Below are 13,835 nucleotides of genomic sequence, written 5' to 3'. Positions count from 1 at the left end.
GCAGAACACGCAACCTCCACTACGCATGCCCTAGTCTCGCGTAGCCCGAGTAGTTGTCCCTCCGGAGTGACGCGTTCGCAGACCCACAGACCCAACTTTTTACCACGGCCATAAAGGTCCACGGCCACAAGTGCAGCACACTTCTCCCGATGATGTCCACGGCAACCCTCCGGGGCTAGAGCGAGGCGCATGCGTGGCTTGCGCACCGAGTTTACCGCCGCAGACCGGAAGAACAGTGAAACCCACAGGACCACCCCTGGGCGCGGGACACGTCGTAGTCACCGTACGCACGCAAACCGGGCCGAACGCACCGAGCGGAGGGCACCGAGCGAAACCGTGTCTAGAGCAAGGACTTTCCACCGAGGGGACCGAGAGGGGTATCGATTTTTCTCTCACCGGCCGCCAGTGACAGTGGACGCAAAAAGGACCGCTCGCTGCCAAGTCTGGCCGATGGTGAAGCTGGGTGGCCCTGTGTGTATTGGCACCGTATCCTGGAAAAGGAATCAAGGAACTTTTACTCCCAAAGTGTCTGAGCAGTGAAAACGCAAAGTGAACTGAACCGGGACAGCTTGCGTGTGTGTGTGTGTATGCGTGGGTGTGTTTGTGGTGTGGTTTAGTTGGACCTCCGTTTTTGGATGCCTCCTCCGCGTGGTTCCGCTCCGCTACGGTTGCGCTTGGGGCACACGATTCTAGCGCAGAGGCGGATCCAACGACTGCGTTTAGCGAAACAGCAGCAGCAGCAACTATCGGCCAGACCCGAAAGCCAGCGAGTGGGATCGGCGAGGGCCACCTACAACATGTGGGTTTCGACGAACAAGGTGAGCTCATCATTGCATTATTTTAATTAAAATGCCTTCAAAATTGGCTGTTCAGAAGGTGCAATCGACGAATTGTTGCGTGAAGTACGTTGGCCATAGCATAACATGAGCATTCACTTTTCTAAGGTGCTGATCGGGTCGGTGGGTGGCCTGAAGAAGACGCACTGCCGGAACCCGAACTTTGACTCCGAGGAGACGAAGCTCCTGATTTCGCTGTGGGGCGACCCGCAGGTCCAGCGGACGCTCATCACCACGCACAAGAAGCACCCGGTAATCGCGAAGCTGGCGGAGAAGATGCGCGAGTATGGCTACAACCGGTCGACCGAGGAGATCAACACGCGTATCAAGAACTTGAAGTGCTTCTATAACCGCATCAAGAAGGACCTGGAGACGGGCGTCGTATCGGAGACGTCGTGGAAACACTTCGGTTAGTAAAGGGCTTGCCATCATTTGCTGTTCGCTTATTCCTTGCGTCTTGTATTGCTACCCGACGGGGGTCCTATATTTATTTAGAATTCAATTAAACTCTCATTGGAATGGAATTTGAAATGTTTTTAATATTCTACCCAATCTACACCATTCTAGCTGCCATGGACGACATACTGACGAGGCCGATTTTCGGCAACAACCATCTGAACAACGCAGCGGCCAGTGCCGTGGGTCGGTCACGGCCACGCGACCGGCGCCACTCGGATGGTTCCAGCGACGTGCCGGAACTGCCCGAGGATCAGGTGGATCACATCGACGTGAAGATGGAGCTGGTGAGCGACGACGACAAGGAGCTGCGGGCCGAAGAACTGCTGAAAAATGCGGAGCAGGTCGGAACCATTGTTCGGGCGACAAAAAGCGTTCTCTCTAGCCGCGACTTTTGATTATCTTCCGCGGAACAGGTGGAGCTGCGGGAACCGAACCTGCTCATCCCAAAGGACGAACCGCTGGACGAGGACGAGGACGATCCGAACGATCCGGACTTTGAGCACGACGGTGGTTCGGAAACGGATGACGAAAGTTCCGGCATGGACGAAGCGGACGAAACGTACGTAGTCTTTATTTCGTCTGCGCGTAGCATTAAAGAGGCATTAGCTTAATGGCAAAACAGAGTGTGATTTTCCCAGAGTATGCTCGATTTTCCTCGTCAGTATGCTTTCCCTAAAGCTAAAAACGCCCTCGACTCTGCAAAAGAGAGCGAGACAGAGCCAGAGAAAGAGAAGCACAAAGAGAGAGCGAGGAAGAGAGTGTGTTAGAGCGAGAGAAAGAGTTAGGGGGTAGTTTGGTAAAGATCTTCCGCTCATTTTCCGGCGTCTTTGCGTCGACGCCGAAGACCACGTGCCGCCACTCATCGGCACTCACCGGTTGGCCACGTGCTCGCTCGGGTTTTCTCTTAGGTCAGTGATTGCGTGCACGTAAACAACAGGTGGCCTGCGAGCGACTTTTCCGACGATGTTACAATGTTTGTTTTTCCGCTTTCCCATTTCCTCTCTTCCCAGCGAGCGATCGACGCGGCTGAGACGTCGCACGAAGCGGGTTCACAAGTCGAAAAAGTCATCCCCATCCGGTGGAGGACCCACGATGACCGCCGCCACGGGTAACGCCGGATCAACGCTGGCCGTTTCAGCGCCCACGTCCAGCGGAGCATCCGGGGCTAGCGTTCCGGGAACGATTAAAATCATCAACTACACGGGCACCGGTGGCAACATAAAGCTGTCCACCGCAGTACCCGCATCGGCCGCCTCAACCATTGGCATAACGACCTTAGCCGGTAGCTCGGGGGCCGCTGCAACCACCACCACGCAGAGCAAAATATCGCTCGTGCCGACGAACTTCCTGCTGAAGCCGCAGGCTTCCAACCTCGGCTTCAAGCAACCGATCCAACTCTACACCAAGCCGACCGTTTCCCTCACGGGCAGTAAGCCAACCCATACGCAGCCCATCGTGTCTACATCCGCCGGCGCCGGCAACCAACCGATGAAACTGTTCCTGGTAAACACGCGCCCCAAGGATGGCTCGGCCCCACAGCAGCAGCTGCTTGCCTCGAAACCACCGCAGCTATTCAGCTCTACGTCGGCCGTCCCGATGGCGACCGGTGTGTCGGGGCTGCCGAAAATCAGCATCCAGCCAAAGCTCGTCACCAGCGGCGGAGTGACGGCGCTGGGTGCGGCGAAAATACTCCAGACAGCACCGGCCACTTCTACGAGAGTGATTGCCACCCCCTGTGGGGTACGGGGACCATCAAAGGCCGTCGGGTTCAAGTCGCTACTCAGCCAGCTGGTCGGAGTTTCTCGCGAAAATCTCGGCATCACCAAAACACGGCTGGTGGCCGAGAGGGAACGGTTCAGCAACGAGAAGTCGGTGGCCAATGCGGTACTTAAGGCGCTCGGCGAACTGAATACACTGCTGGCGGAAGTGAACGCCGCCAGTGCACCGGAACCGGAGGACCAGCAGCAGCAGCAGCAGGAACAGCGCATCCGAATAACGGACGTGCGGCACGACGAGACCCATCGGCGACGATCGGTAGTCGGAAGGGCGCTCAGTGACGATGAACACCTGAAAACGGAAGTCATCAGTGACTCCGAGGAAGGATAGACCAACGAGAGAGGGTTTGGAATACAATAAATGGATTTTATCAATAAAAAACTTAAAACTGCAACTGAACCGAAACTAAACCGAAAACCAATTCAAATCTCACATCACACGGTACGGTGGCGCCACCTGTACGTGAGAAGGCATTTGAGCTGTCATCTCACGCAAAGAAAACAAAAGGCATTGGAAAAGGATGGTAGGAAGAAGATAGACCATCGCTTGTGGGAGAGAATGAGACAAAAAGTGAACTGTCAGTTCGATTGTATTGTTGAACTCGGAACCTGGAATTGGAACAGAACGAGGAAGTTTTGCGTCAATGGTTTTTTTACACTCGGTCGGTCAGCGCGAAAGGCAATCTGGCAAGCCCAGTTCCGTGGTGTGCTGGGCTCTCGGAATCCGGCGGCAACTGGCCAAATATGCTTGCCTCGCGAAGAACCAGCTGTTTGGTGGTGGCACATTAGGCGCAAAGGGCTCCTTTCTCGCATAAGGCAGCTAGCCCTTCCGACCACCGAAAAGGGTAAGCAAATCTCGTGTGCGCGCGTGTGGTCGACGTGTTTCCTTTTATTGTTTCGTCCATGTGGAACCTATCGGTGCATTTCAACGGTGACCGGACGGAGTACACGGAACAGCAACAACTGGCAGTGTGAAAATCGGAACGAGAAACGGGATCGATTTGTCGTTTCCGTTCCGTCCGTGAATCTCTGCCCACGTCTTACGTCACAAAACCCCCCAACAGGCTGCAGGCTGGTGGCCCCAGGGGTGTCGAGGGGGTGTGTTTTCCCCAACCGAGAAGAGGGTGGCAAGCAGAAAGTGACCACACAAAGTGCAGTCTCCCCGATCGGGAGATTGGAAAAATCATCTGCCACCCTAAACGGTTCGCGCTTCGGTTTCCTTTAACACACCCTAGTTTTTAGCCTTAGGATTGTGCTCCTGGTGGACTTGTGTGTAGTGCATTTTGTAGTTGATGGGAAATTGTTCAAAAGTGTTGCGTATGTCCTGAAACAATAGTGAAGACACAGTCGACAAGGATACGAAAGAGCGTTGCGAGCAGGGTTGAACGAAAGTGTATTGTTTAGTTTTTGCGTGTGGCCATATGACTCGTTTTCCTCTCCCATATGCTGCGTGTGTGCGTGTTTGTGTGTCCTGAGGTGAAAAGCTGCAATGGAGAAAAACTGCTGTTTGTCGGAGGGGAATGTAGTCGCCAGAGGAAATGTGGGAGCTAAACGGTCTTCCGTTCTTGGCCTCCAAAATGTTGGGGATTACTTTTCATTAAATTGTAGCAAATGGCCCCATTTTGCAAGAGAGAATGTCACCGGATCTTCTTCTTCGGCCGTTGCTTTTGCGCTTTGCGTAACATCCCACGCCAGCCTGCCCGAGATTCGTTCCGCGCGGGGCCCTCTTCATCGTCAATTAAAAGGTCAAAAGGCAAACCCTTGGCGAGGTGACTTCCTCCGCGGCGGCCCCGAATGGTTGCTTCCATCAACTTCTCTTTTCCGGGAAAATCGTGTATATTGTTTCTCAAATGTCATCGGAACAATTCAATCGAACAGTTCAATGTTAGTAGGTTCGATCCATCCGGCAGTTTTTTTCCAAGAGAACATGGCAATCTGGGTTAATTGAAAGTCAATAGACTTAATTTATAGTATTGTAAAAGTATGTTAGTACTTAGTATTTGTTTGTTGCTAGGTTCACCACTGCAAGCCATTGTGCTGATGTTTTTTACAGATCAAAGTTTGCCTTGATGGCTCCAGGCTGTTGCATTTGCATTGATTGTAAAAACAGTAAACTTTCGGTGATTACGGAAGAACAGCCTTGCTCCTTGGCGGGTTCCCGGGTACGTCTGCCTATTCTGCTACATGAATCTTGGTTAAAAAGTTCGAAATTGAACCCACAGTTAATGTGGGAAGCTCCTCGGGCCAAACGAGGAGATGAATTTGACCAAAACATTCCGCCTCCAGCGGAGAGCGGATGGGGAGCGGAGTCATAAATAACACCGAGCCAGCCGGGCAAGCCACGAGACGGCGGTCCCAACAGATGATGATGGTGGCAATTGAAGAACATTGTGGTGGGCTTCTCCAAGAGCCGCGACGACGACGACGGCGGACCACAAGACACCCCAAGCGCGTCGACCGTCAAAGTTTCTTTTACCTTCAGCGAAGGTGACGATGACGGCGGCAGCAACGACGGTGGAAAGCGGGTCGGCGAGGAGTTCTTGACCGAGCCGCCGGCTCGCCATGACCGCGTGGGATAAAACCTGTGCGCCGCGGCCCCTTCCTTCAAACCGCCTGCTGGGAAACGTGGCCCACAGCCCCCCCGTACGCTGTACCACATCTTCCAACCTCGTTTATTTGTACTTCCCGGGGCCCGGACATGGTTCAAAAATCCAGGCAGTGCGCGGTGGGGCTGGTGGCGGTGGCGTTCCTTAGGCTGTGAGAAGCCTCTCTATAAGGCGGAGAGAAACCGAAAGCAAAACCCCGAGAATTCCCCTACACGACGACCATCGACCCGCAGCCCCGATCCGGTGGGAATTCTTCTCGAGTCTCGCGGATCGCCGTACAGGGACAGCGAGAAAGAGAGAAAGATGGTGGTGGTATTGCCGTATTTTGAATGTGATGTTGTTTGTTGTTTGCTGTCCGTCCCGAATCGGACCGAAAACAGACATCATCCACTGCCTACAGCAGCACCCGGAGTACGGAACACAAGAATCAGAAGAAGAATAAAGGAAACGACAAGCAGAAGGTGGTGGGCTTCTAAGCACCCATCGGGATCTTCCCGGGCCCCGAGATCGTCCCGCATAGAAGCGGTCAAGAACGAACGAAGGAAGCAAGAGATGCTGAGAAAGCGAGAGAGGGAGAGGGGTAGCGCTGGAAGGGGGCCCATAATCTGTAATTAACATTTGTCGTGGGAAAATTTTTGAATCGTGAGAAAGTTCAAAAACCGCCTCGCTCCCGCCAGGTCCTTTGGGCCGACGAATCTGGCGGGTTCCGGTTTCGATGGGATCGCGAGTATCGATCTCCGCGTGGTCCCCGCGAGCGTGAGAGATGGAGCCGTGGCGTGGCGACAACAACAACGGAGCGGCTCCCCAATGGATACGGATGCGAGGCGTAGGCGTGGCGAGAGAAGGGGGCACTGGGAACCGGTTCCGTTCGGTGGACACAATATGGGCTCTGGGAGGCGAACGTGAGGCAGAACGAGCGACAGAAAACGGATCATTCTCGGAAGTCCCAGTCCCAGTGGTCGCCGAGAGCCAACGAGAGCACCCGAGGGTTTTGTTATTGTGAACACTTTGCGACGGAGGATCGCGTAACCATCCACCACGCATCCACGTCCCCGCGCTCATAAACAACGTAATCGTTATGATCATCTTCCAGCCAACGATCGCTGACCGCAGCGGAATTTCGCGGGAGGCTGCGGTGGGCGGGTCGTTTTACAGTCGCAGTGCGACAGGAGCGGTTCCTATACCATTGTTTTCAACTGATCCCAGTTTTTTCTGTTTCCCTTCTTCGATAGGTCCCGCCGGGGCCGAGTTTGCGTTTGTGACCCAAGCGAATTAACTCAACAAAACCAGGAGCGCGTTTGGCTGGGGACGGCCGAGCGGTAGTGAAAGCGAAAGCGAAGGATTTACACCCATTACTGTGCTGTAAAACAAAGTACACACATACTCACCATGGCCATGTCTAAAGGATTCCGTGTGCTGGAGAAATCCAAACCACCGTCGCCGCACAGTGTCCTGCTGGAGCATCGGAACAAACCCGAAACGCTGCTGTTCGAGTCGCAGGCCGTCGCCGTCCTGTGTAAGTATCCTTCAGGTGCCCAAAAGAACCCTAATCCGACTTTCAACCTCAGTGGGGGCATCAGCAAATTGAGGGCCCTTCCAAAGCCGTGGGCCGGGCGACCCTTCACGGTCTGCTTGAATCGGCTGCAGGGCCCATCGTGGTGGCCCACACCGTCCTGCGTTCATGAACCCACTTTCGGAAACGGTCGGATACACTCGATCGCGGCCACCGCTTGGAGGTTATGGGACCCACCACTGACGGTTCATAAAAAGGGTGCTTTATCTATCAAGGGATATTTTAAGAACATAAACCAATGACGAGCGAATCACTGGTGATCGATACTTCTAAACGACGCTAATTAAAACTGAACTTGCTTTGGACTGCTTTTTTCGAACCATATTCGTGAGACGACGGGATGTTTATGACATTCCAAAACGGACCCTAATCAATGGGCTCCGACGCATTCGCCCTTCTTATCGAAGACAGGAATGTTTTCACACACTTTGCTCCGTGGGATAGTTCATGGTTTTGTTGATGCTCGAACGCCCACAAAAAGCGGACGATGGAGAACACACACGGAACGATATCATCGAGGGCACGATTTATCGATTGACGTGAAGGAGGAAGTCCGCCATTGCACTGTCGGCCGACCACTAGCAAAGTGTTTCTGGACTGAACCTACGACAGTGATTAATGAGTCGTAAGCGTATATTCTGCAATCGATCGATTCTGGATCGATCTGGCAGTAGATATGCAAAGAGGGCAATCAACCTGCCGGTGGTAGTTCTGTCCTTTACAGCAGTTTCTAATTTTAAATTGATCAAATTGAATTCGTTAAATTTCATTCTATTTGGTACATTCCGATGATGGCTTCACGATCTAGACTTCCTGTAGGATAATCGAATTTTCTTGAATGATTTGAAGGATTTGGATAGATCGTTCGCAAGAAAGCATTTTGTCCACTTTGGGGACAGTTTAACAGCAATTTAACTTTCGATCAACCAAACTGGTAAACGGGACACGGAAGATCGATGAGAGCAGGTCGATTGGGCTCGGTATCTTATCGAATAATTGTGACAGTTAAAGGGTGGCTTTGAAAGACCGATGATATGATGATTTTGACCGACTGGCGACAAAGGAGCATCATTTCGGTCCTCTTCCCTGCGAATCGATACTAATGGTACTTTTTTCTCAAACAGCGGCTCAGGAAACGGAAATCGTCCGCAAACAGTACACCAAAGTGTTGGACGCGTACGGATGCCTCGGGGTGCTACAATTGAACGCGGGCGACACCTCGCTGCTCTACCTGGTGATGGTGACCGGGTGCTTCTCCGTGGGCAAAATACTCGACAGCGAAATCTTTCGCATCACCCAAACGCAGTTCGTCTCGCTACAGTATCAACCAACGAACGAGGACAAGGTGGCCGAAATACGGAAGGTGCTGAACTCGGGCACGTTCTACTTTTCCTTCTCGAACCCGGCCACGGCCCAACCGGCGTACGGTTTCGACATAACGCTCTCGGCCCAGAGGCGACGCCGCACCAATGAGACGGACAATCGGTTCTTCTGGAACCGAATGCTGTTCATCCACCTGCTACGCTTCGGTGTAGAGTGCAACTTTTGGCTGCTGCGAGCGATGTGTGGCTCGGTGGAGATCCGCACGGTGTACGCCGGCAGCAAGCAAGCGCGCGCGGCCATCATCTCGCGGTTGAGCTGCGAACGGGCCGGAACACGGTTCAATGTGCGCGGTACCAACGACGAAGGGTGCGTGGCCAACTTTGTCGAGACGGAGCAGTGCATCTATCTGGACAATGAGATTACGTCGTACGTGCAGACCCGTGGCAGTGTGCCCCTGTTCTGGGAACAACCGGGCGTGCAGGTCGGATCGCACAAGGTGAAGTTGTCGCGTGGCTTCGAATCGTCCCGCGCGGCTTTCGATCGACATATGTGCACGATGAAGGCCCGGTATGGCCAGCAGGCCATCGTCAATCTACTCGGTACGAGCCTGATTGGGAGCAAGGAGGGTGAAGCGATGCTGAGCAACGAGTTTCAACGGCACCATCGCGAATCGGATCACAACGACGTACCGCACCTGGTGTTCGATTACCACCAGGAGTGCCGTAGTGGCAACACGAGCTCGTTGGCCAAGCTAAAACAACGCATCGATGCAACATGCGCCGACTTTGGCATGTTTTACGCCATCGGGGACACGGTGTACCGCGAGCAACGGGGAGCGATCCGGACGAACTGTCTCGATTGTCTCGACCGTACGAACTGCGTCCAGACGTACGTAGGGCTGGAGATGTTGGGCGAACAGATTCACCAGATGAGCGCGCTGTCGGACAAGAAGCAACAGATGGCATCCCGGTTCGAGGAGGTGTTCCGACAAATGTGGATCAACAACGGGAACGAGGTGAGCAAGATCTACGCCGGTACCGGTGCAATACAGGGTGGTTCGAAGCTGATGGACGGAGCACGATCGGCCGCCCGAACGATTCAGAACAATTTGCTCGACAACTCGAAGCAGGAAGCGATCGATGTACTGCTGGTTGGTTCGACGCTCAGCTCGGAGCTGGCCGACCGGGCCAGGATACTGCTTCCCTCCAACATGCTACATGGTGAGTGATTTTTTGGCCCCCTCGGGAACCTATTTAATTTTGATCCCGACCATTTCTTCGGCAGCTCCAACACCCGTCCTGAGGGAAATGTGTAAACGATACGAAGAGTATGTGAATCCGGTCGGTGTTAGGATTGCATGCGGAACGTACAACGTGAACGGTGGCAAACACTTCCGGAGTGTCGCCTACAAGGATGTTTCACTGGCGGACTGGCTGCTGGATTGTCATCGATTGGCACGATCACGATGTACGGCGCTTCGGGGAGCAATGTTGATGATGAGTTGACTAACATGTTCCCATTTTCTTCGCAGCGCTCGTCGATTTCAGTCACGTGGAAGACACCAACGAACCGCCGGTGGACGTATTCGCTATCGGATTTCAGGAGATTGTTGATCTGAATGCGTCCAACATTGTTGCTGCGAGGTAAGTTAGAGGTGCAGGTGGTGTTTTATCTCATCGTTGATTGGATTTCATTTTGTTTAAGCTCCGATAATGCGAAAGCTTGGGCCGAAGAGCTGCAGAAAGTGGTGAGCCGGGACGAGGAGTACGTGCTGTTGACCTACCAACAGCTCGTTGGCGTTTGCCTGTACATCTACATCCGACCGCAACACGCACCATACATCCGCGACGTGGCAATCGATTGCGTGAAAACGGGCCTTGGTGGAGCGACCGGCAATAAGGGTGCAGCGGCCATACGGTTCGTGCTTCACGGGACCTCACTGTGTTTCGTGTGCGCGCACTTTGCCGCCGGTCAATCGCAGGTGACCGAACGGAACGCGGACTACGCCGAAATAACGCGCAAGATCGCATTCCCGATGGGCCGCTCGTTGAAGTCGCACGATTATATCTTCTGGTGTGGCGATTTCAACTATCGTATCGACATGGACAAGGACGAACTGCGCGAGATGCTGCGTGTCGGTGGGGCATCGACCGATCTGAGTGTGATCCTGCCGTACGATCAGTTGCGCATTCAACAGAATGCGGGTAGCGTGTTTAACGAGTTTCTCGAGGGTGAGATCACGTTCCCACCGACGTATAAGTACGATCTGTTTAGCGATGACTACGATACAAGCGAAAAGGCACGGGCACCGGCTTGGACCGATCGAGTGCTGTGGCGACGGCGTAAGCAGAGCCCGGACGCGGACCGGCACCCAGGTTGGAACCCGGGCCGGTTGGTACACTACGGGCGAGCGGAGTTGAAGCAGAGTGATCACCGACCGGTGCTGGCGTTGATCGACATCGAAGTGCAGCGAATCGATCCGGCCCGCCGGGCCACCGTGTTTGGGGATGTGATTCGCGACCTGGGACCACCGGATGGTACGATCTTAATACAGGCCAACACCGGTGCCGGTGGTGGTGGTGGTGGTGGCGGTGGAGCGTACGCCGATTCTGGGGACGAAGACGAGGGTAGCATCTACGATGAGAACCTGATGGCGGCACTGATACAGGAATTGACGCAGATCGGTGAGGTAACGCTCGTACGCTTCGTGGGTGACACGATGTGGGTTACGTTCCGCGATGGACAATCGGCACTGACCGCCGCCCAGAAGCGCTCCGTGCAGGTGTGCGGGGTGGCGCTCTCCATCAATCTAAAAACGGATAATTGGGTGGAGCAAGTCGAGAAGGAGATTCTGCTCTGCACCCCGAACACGGTCAGTTTCTGCGATGTTCCTGCGGCCGGAGATTACAACAGTCTCGGGATACCAGAAATGCCGGCCAGCCGCCCGAAAAGTCCGCCGACGACCGGACGGATGGGGCCCCCAAGTCGTCCGCCGTTACCAAAGTCACCACAAGCATCACCAAAGCATCAACCATCGCCGCATCATCAGCATCCGCATCCGCTGCCCCACCATCACCATCATCCGCGGGCCGGCGTTATTAGCCTGGGGCCGGAAGTGTTGCTCGCATCGAAACTACCACAAAAGCCGTTCGTGCCAGCGGGACCGCCTCAGCGACCGACGCCCCCGGTTGAAGAGTACGCCAGCAGCTCGCCTCTTCCTGGTTCCCCACTTCACGCTGCGGCCGCTGCCTCCCAGCAGCAGCAAGCAGACTCATGTGCAATCTACGAGGAAATTAACGACGATTTCGTAAGTTTACCTTCATCTAGGTACGTTGATCATTGGAATGTATAACCCGGTTTTTGGGCACTCGCGCCCGCATTCATTGTAGATTCCGGAACAACCCCGCGGACCACCACCGCCACCACCACCCCGAAGCGATGTCTACGATCTGGATGTGGTGAGCAACAACAGCAAATCGACGAACAAATCTTCTCCTCCTGGGACCTCCGGTAGTTCGGGAGCTGGTTCTCCTCAGTCTGCAGGAAATGCGGCGTCGCTCGGTGCTGCAGGACCCCCGAAGGGTATTCCGCCGCCACTCCCGGTGCGGCGCGGTGGGCCTCCACCGATACCGAACCGTAGCGGTGGTCCTCCACCACTTCCGGCACGTCCCAATGTTCCGTAAATCGCATTCTCGCGCAACCCACCATTTTTCAAATCAACTTCTCCATTCTATGGGAAACATTCTGTCCTCCTGAACCTCCTCCAAACAAAGCGCCACTAATCAAACTAACTAATCCAATGTGCAATAGGGTATCTTAGCTGGACAACTAGGAATCAATAGCGCATCGCATTGCTGACACATTATCTTAAGGGAGAGGGATCATTTCGTTAGCACTGGTAGCCTGGTAGGAAATCAGCCGATGATCCTCGGATCGCGCTCATATAACAGTCGTAAACTCTATCCGTAGTCGTTGCGCTTCTTCGCCGCCACAGCCGTAGATGCGAAGAAGGTATATTCACCCGAGTCCGAGGTTGACACTACGCGGCTTGGTCTCTCTGTACTCTCCGGTTTTTACCGCCGAGCTTATAACATTCCAGTAGCCGCTAAAACAGATCTCTATTTTCCATCTTGTCTTGCTTCTTTTTCATCCTTACGTACGAGATTAAGTTGTCGGACCAAACGGTCCGGCTTTACGGAAAATAATCATTTTACCCTGCTTGTTGTGTGTAAGTGGTAACGGGAATAGAATTCGGGTTATCGGGAAAAAGTCGTGCGGGGAGTAGTTTAATGACGCAATGTGATGAAGGTTTACTAAGTTTTGGTCGTATTTCCCATTCCGTTTCCCCTTTTCCTCAGAGCGTTTGTTATTTATTATTAAAAAAAATTGTGCACTGGAGGAAATAGCTGCGGAAAGTCTGTGGCGGGATGGCGAGGAAGAAGGATTGCCAGGCCAGGCTGAGTTCAAGACCAATTATTGGAACGTGTCGCAAAAGCATACCATCCCACTTTGCCCGTCGGTAGCTCGGCGGCCCCGCAATTCCCAGCCAGCGTTCGCAGTCGTTCGGATCGATCCGACCATCCGACCATAAGTACATTATATACATAAATATGCGCTTGCATACAGTTCTCTGCACGCGAGCACCGTGTTTATATAGAGAAACGTATCGAATATATACATACATAAATGAAGAAAACAGTTACTACAATTAGCTGGTTAACAAAAGTTGAAATAGCTTCGTAGCGTTGGTAGCAGCGTACCGTAATTGATACTTAGCGAAGGGTTTTTTTGTTACGTTGAGCAATGCCGAGCTGGTAAGCAATAGTTCATTTTGTTCCAATGCCCCTCTGGACCGGTGCTGGAGACGTGTATTGGCAATGGCGAATGCTGGTAACCATTTCAGTGTGTATATGTGTATGGAAGTATCGTGTGCGTTCGAGAATTATGCGTGAATTGTTGTTTCGTTTGTATGGAAAACTTGCGAAAATATTTATCGGATTGATAGGTAAGAACCAGTGCGCGAAAGCTACATAGTCGATTAACACACCGCATCCAATGTATCATGTTACACATTGAACTATTATTATCATGAACGAACGAATAAAGACCACGGTAAAACAATACAAACTATCTGTTACTTTAATGTTTCCTCAAAAAGAATGGCGTCATCGGTTATTTTTTCTAGTTCAAACCATTCCCCTTTTCTGAACAATAAAATTTATTTGCTAGAACTGGATCGGAATAACTTATTTTTCGCCTAAAA

General features: G+C 53.0%; 2 protein-coding genes across 2 annotated transcripts; both read left to right on the top strand.

The window, feature by feature from the left end:
* Window positions 1-635: 635 nt before the first annotated feature.
* Window positions 636-3,401, top strand: LOC131215209 (uncharacterized). The gene is made up of 5 exons (XM_058209597.1): window positions 636-818; window positions 945-1,245; window positions 1,404-1,636; window positions 1,709-1,854; window positions 2,306-3,401. Exons 1-5 carry the CDS (start codon window positions 636-638, stop codon window positions 3,399-3,401), a joined length of 1,959 nt encoding a protein of 652 aa, XP_058065580.1.
* Window positions 3,402-7,065: 3,664 nt separating this feature from the next.
* On the top strand, window positions 7,066-13,674 carry LOC131216156 (synaptojanin-1). Its single transcript, XM_058210574.1, has 7 exons — window positions 7,066-7,192; window positions 8,374-9,792; window positions 9,857-10,039; window positions 10,104-10,215; window positions 10,277-11,879; window positions 11,962-12,251; window positions 12,931-13,674. The coding sequence occupies exons 1-7, from the start codon at window positions 7,066-7,068 to the stop codon at window positions 12,950-12,952; spliced, it is 3,756 nt and encodes a 1,251-aa protein (XP_058066557.1). The 3' UTR covers window positions 12,953-13,674.
* The last annotated feature ends 161 nt before the right edge of the window (window positions 13,675-13,835 follow it).

The sequence above is a fragment of the Anopheles bellator genome, chromosome 1 (assembly GCF_943735745.2).
Source record: "Anopheles bellator chromosome 1, idAnoBellAS_SP24_06.2, whole genome shotgun sequence".
Classification (NCBI taxonomy): domain Eukaryota; kingdom Metazoa; phylum Arthropoda; class Insecta; order Diptera; family Culicidae; genus Anopheles; species Anopheles bellator.
The sequence above is the reverse complement of the archived record's forward strand: the minus strand, read 5'-3'. Positions and strand labels throughout refer to the sequence as shown.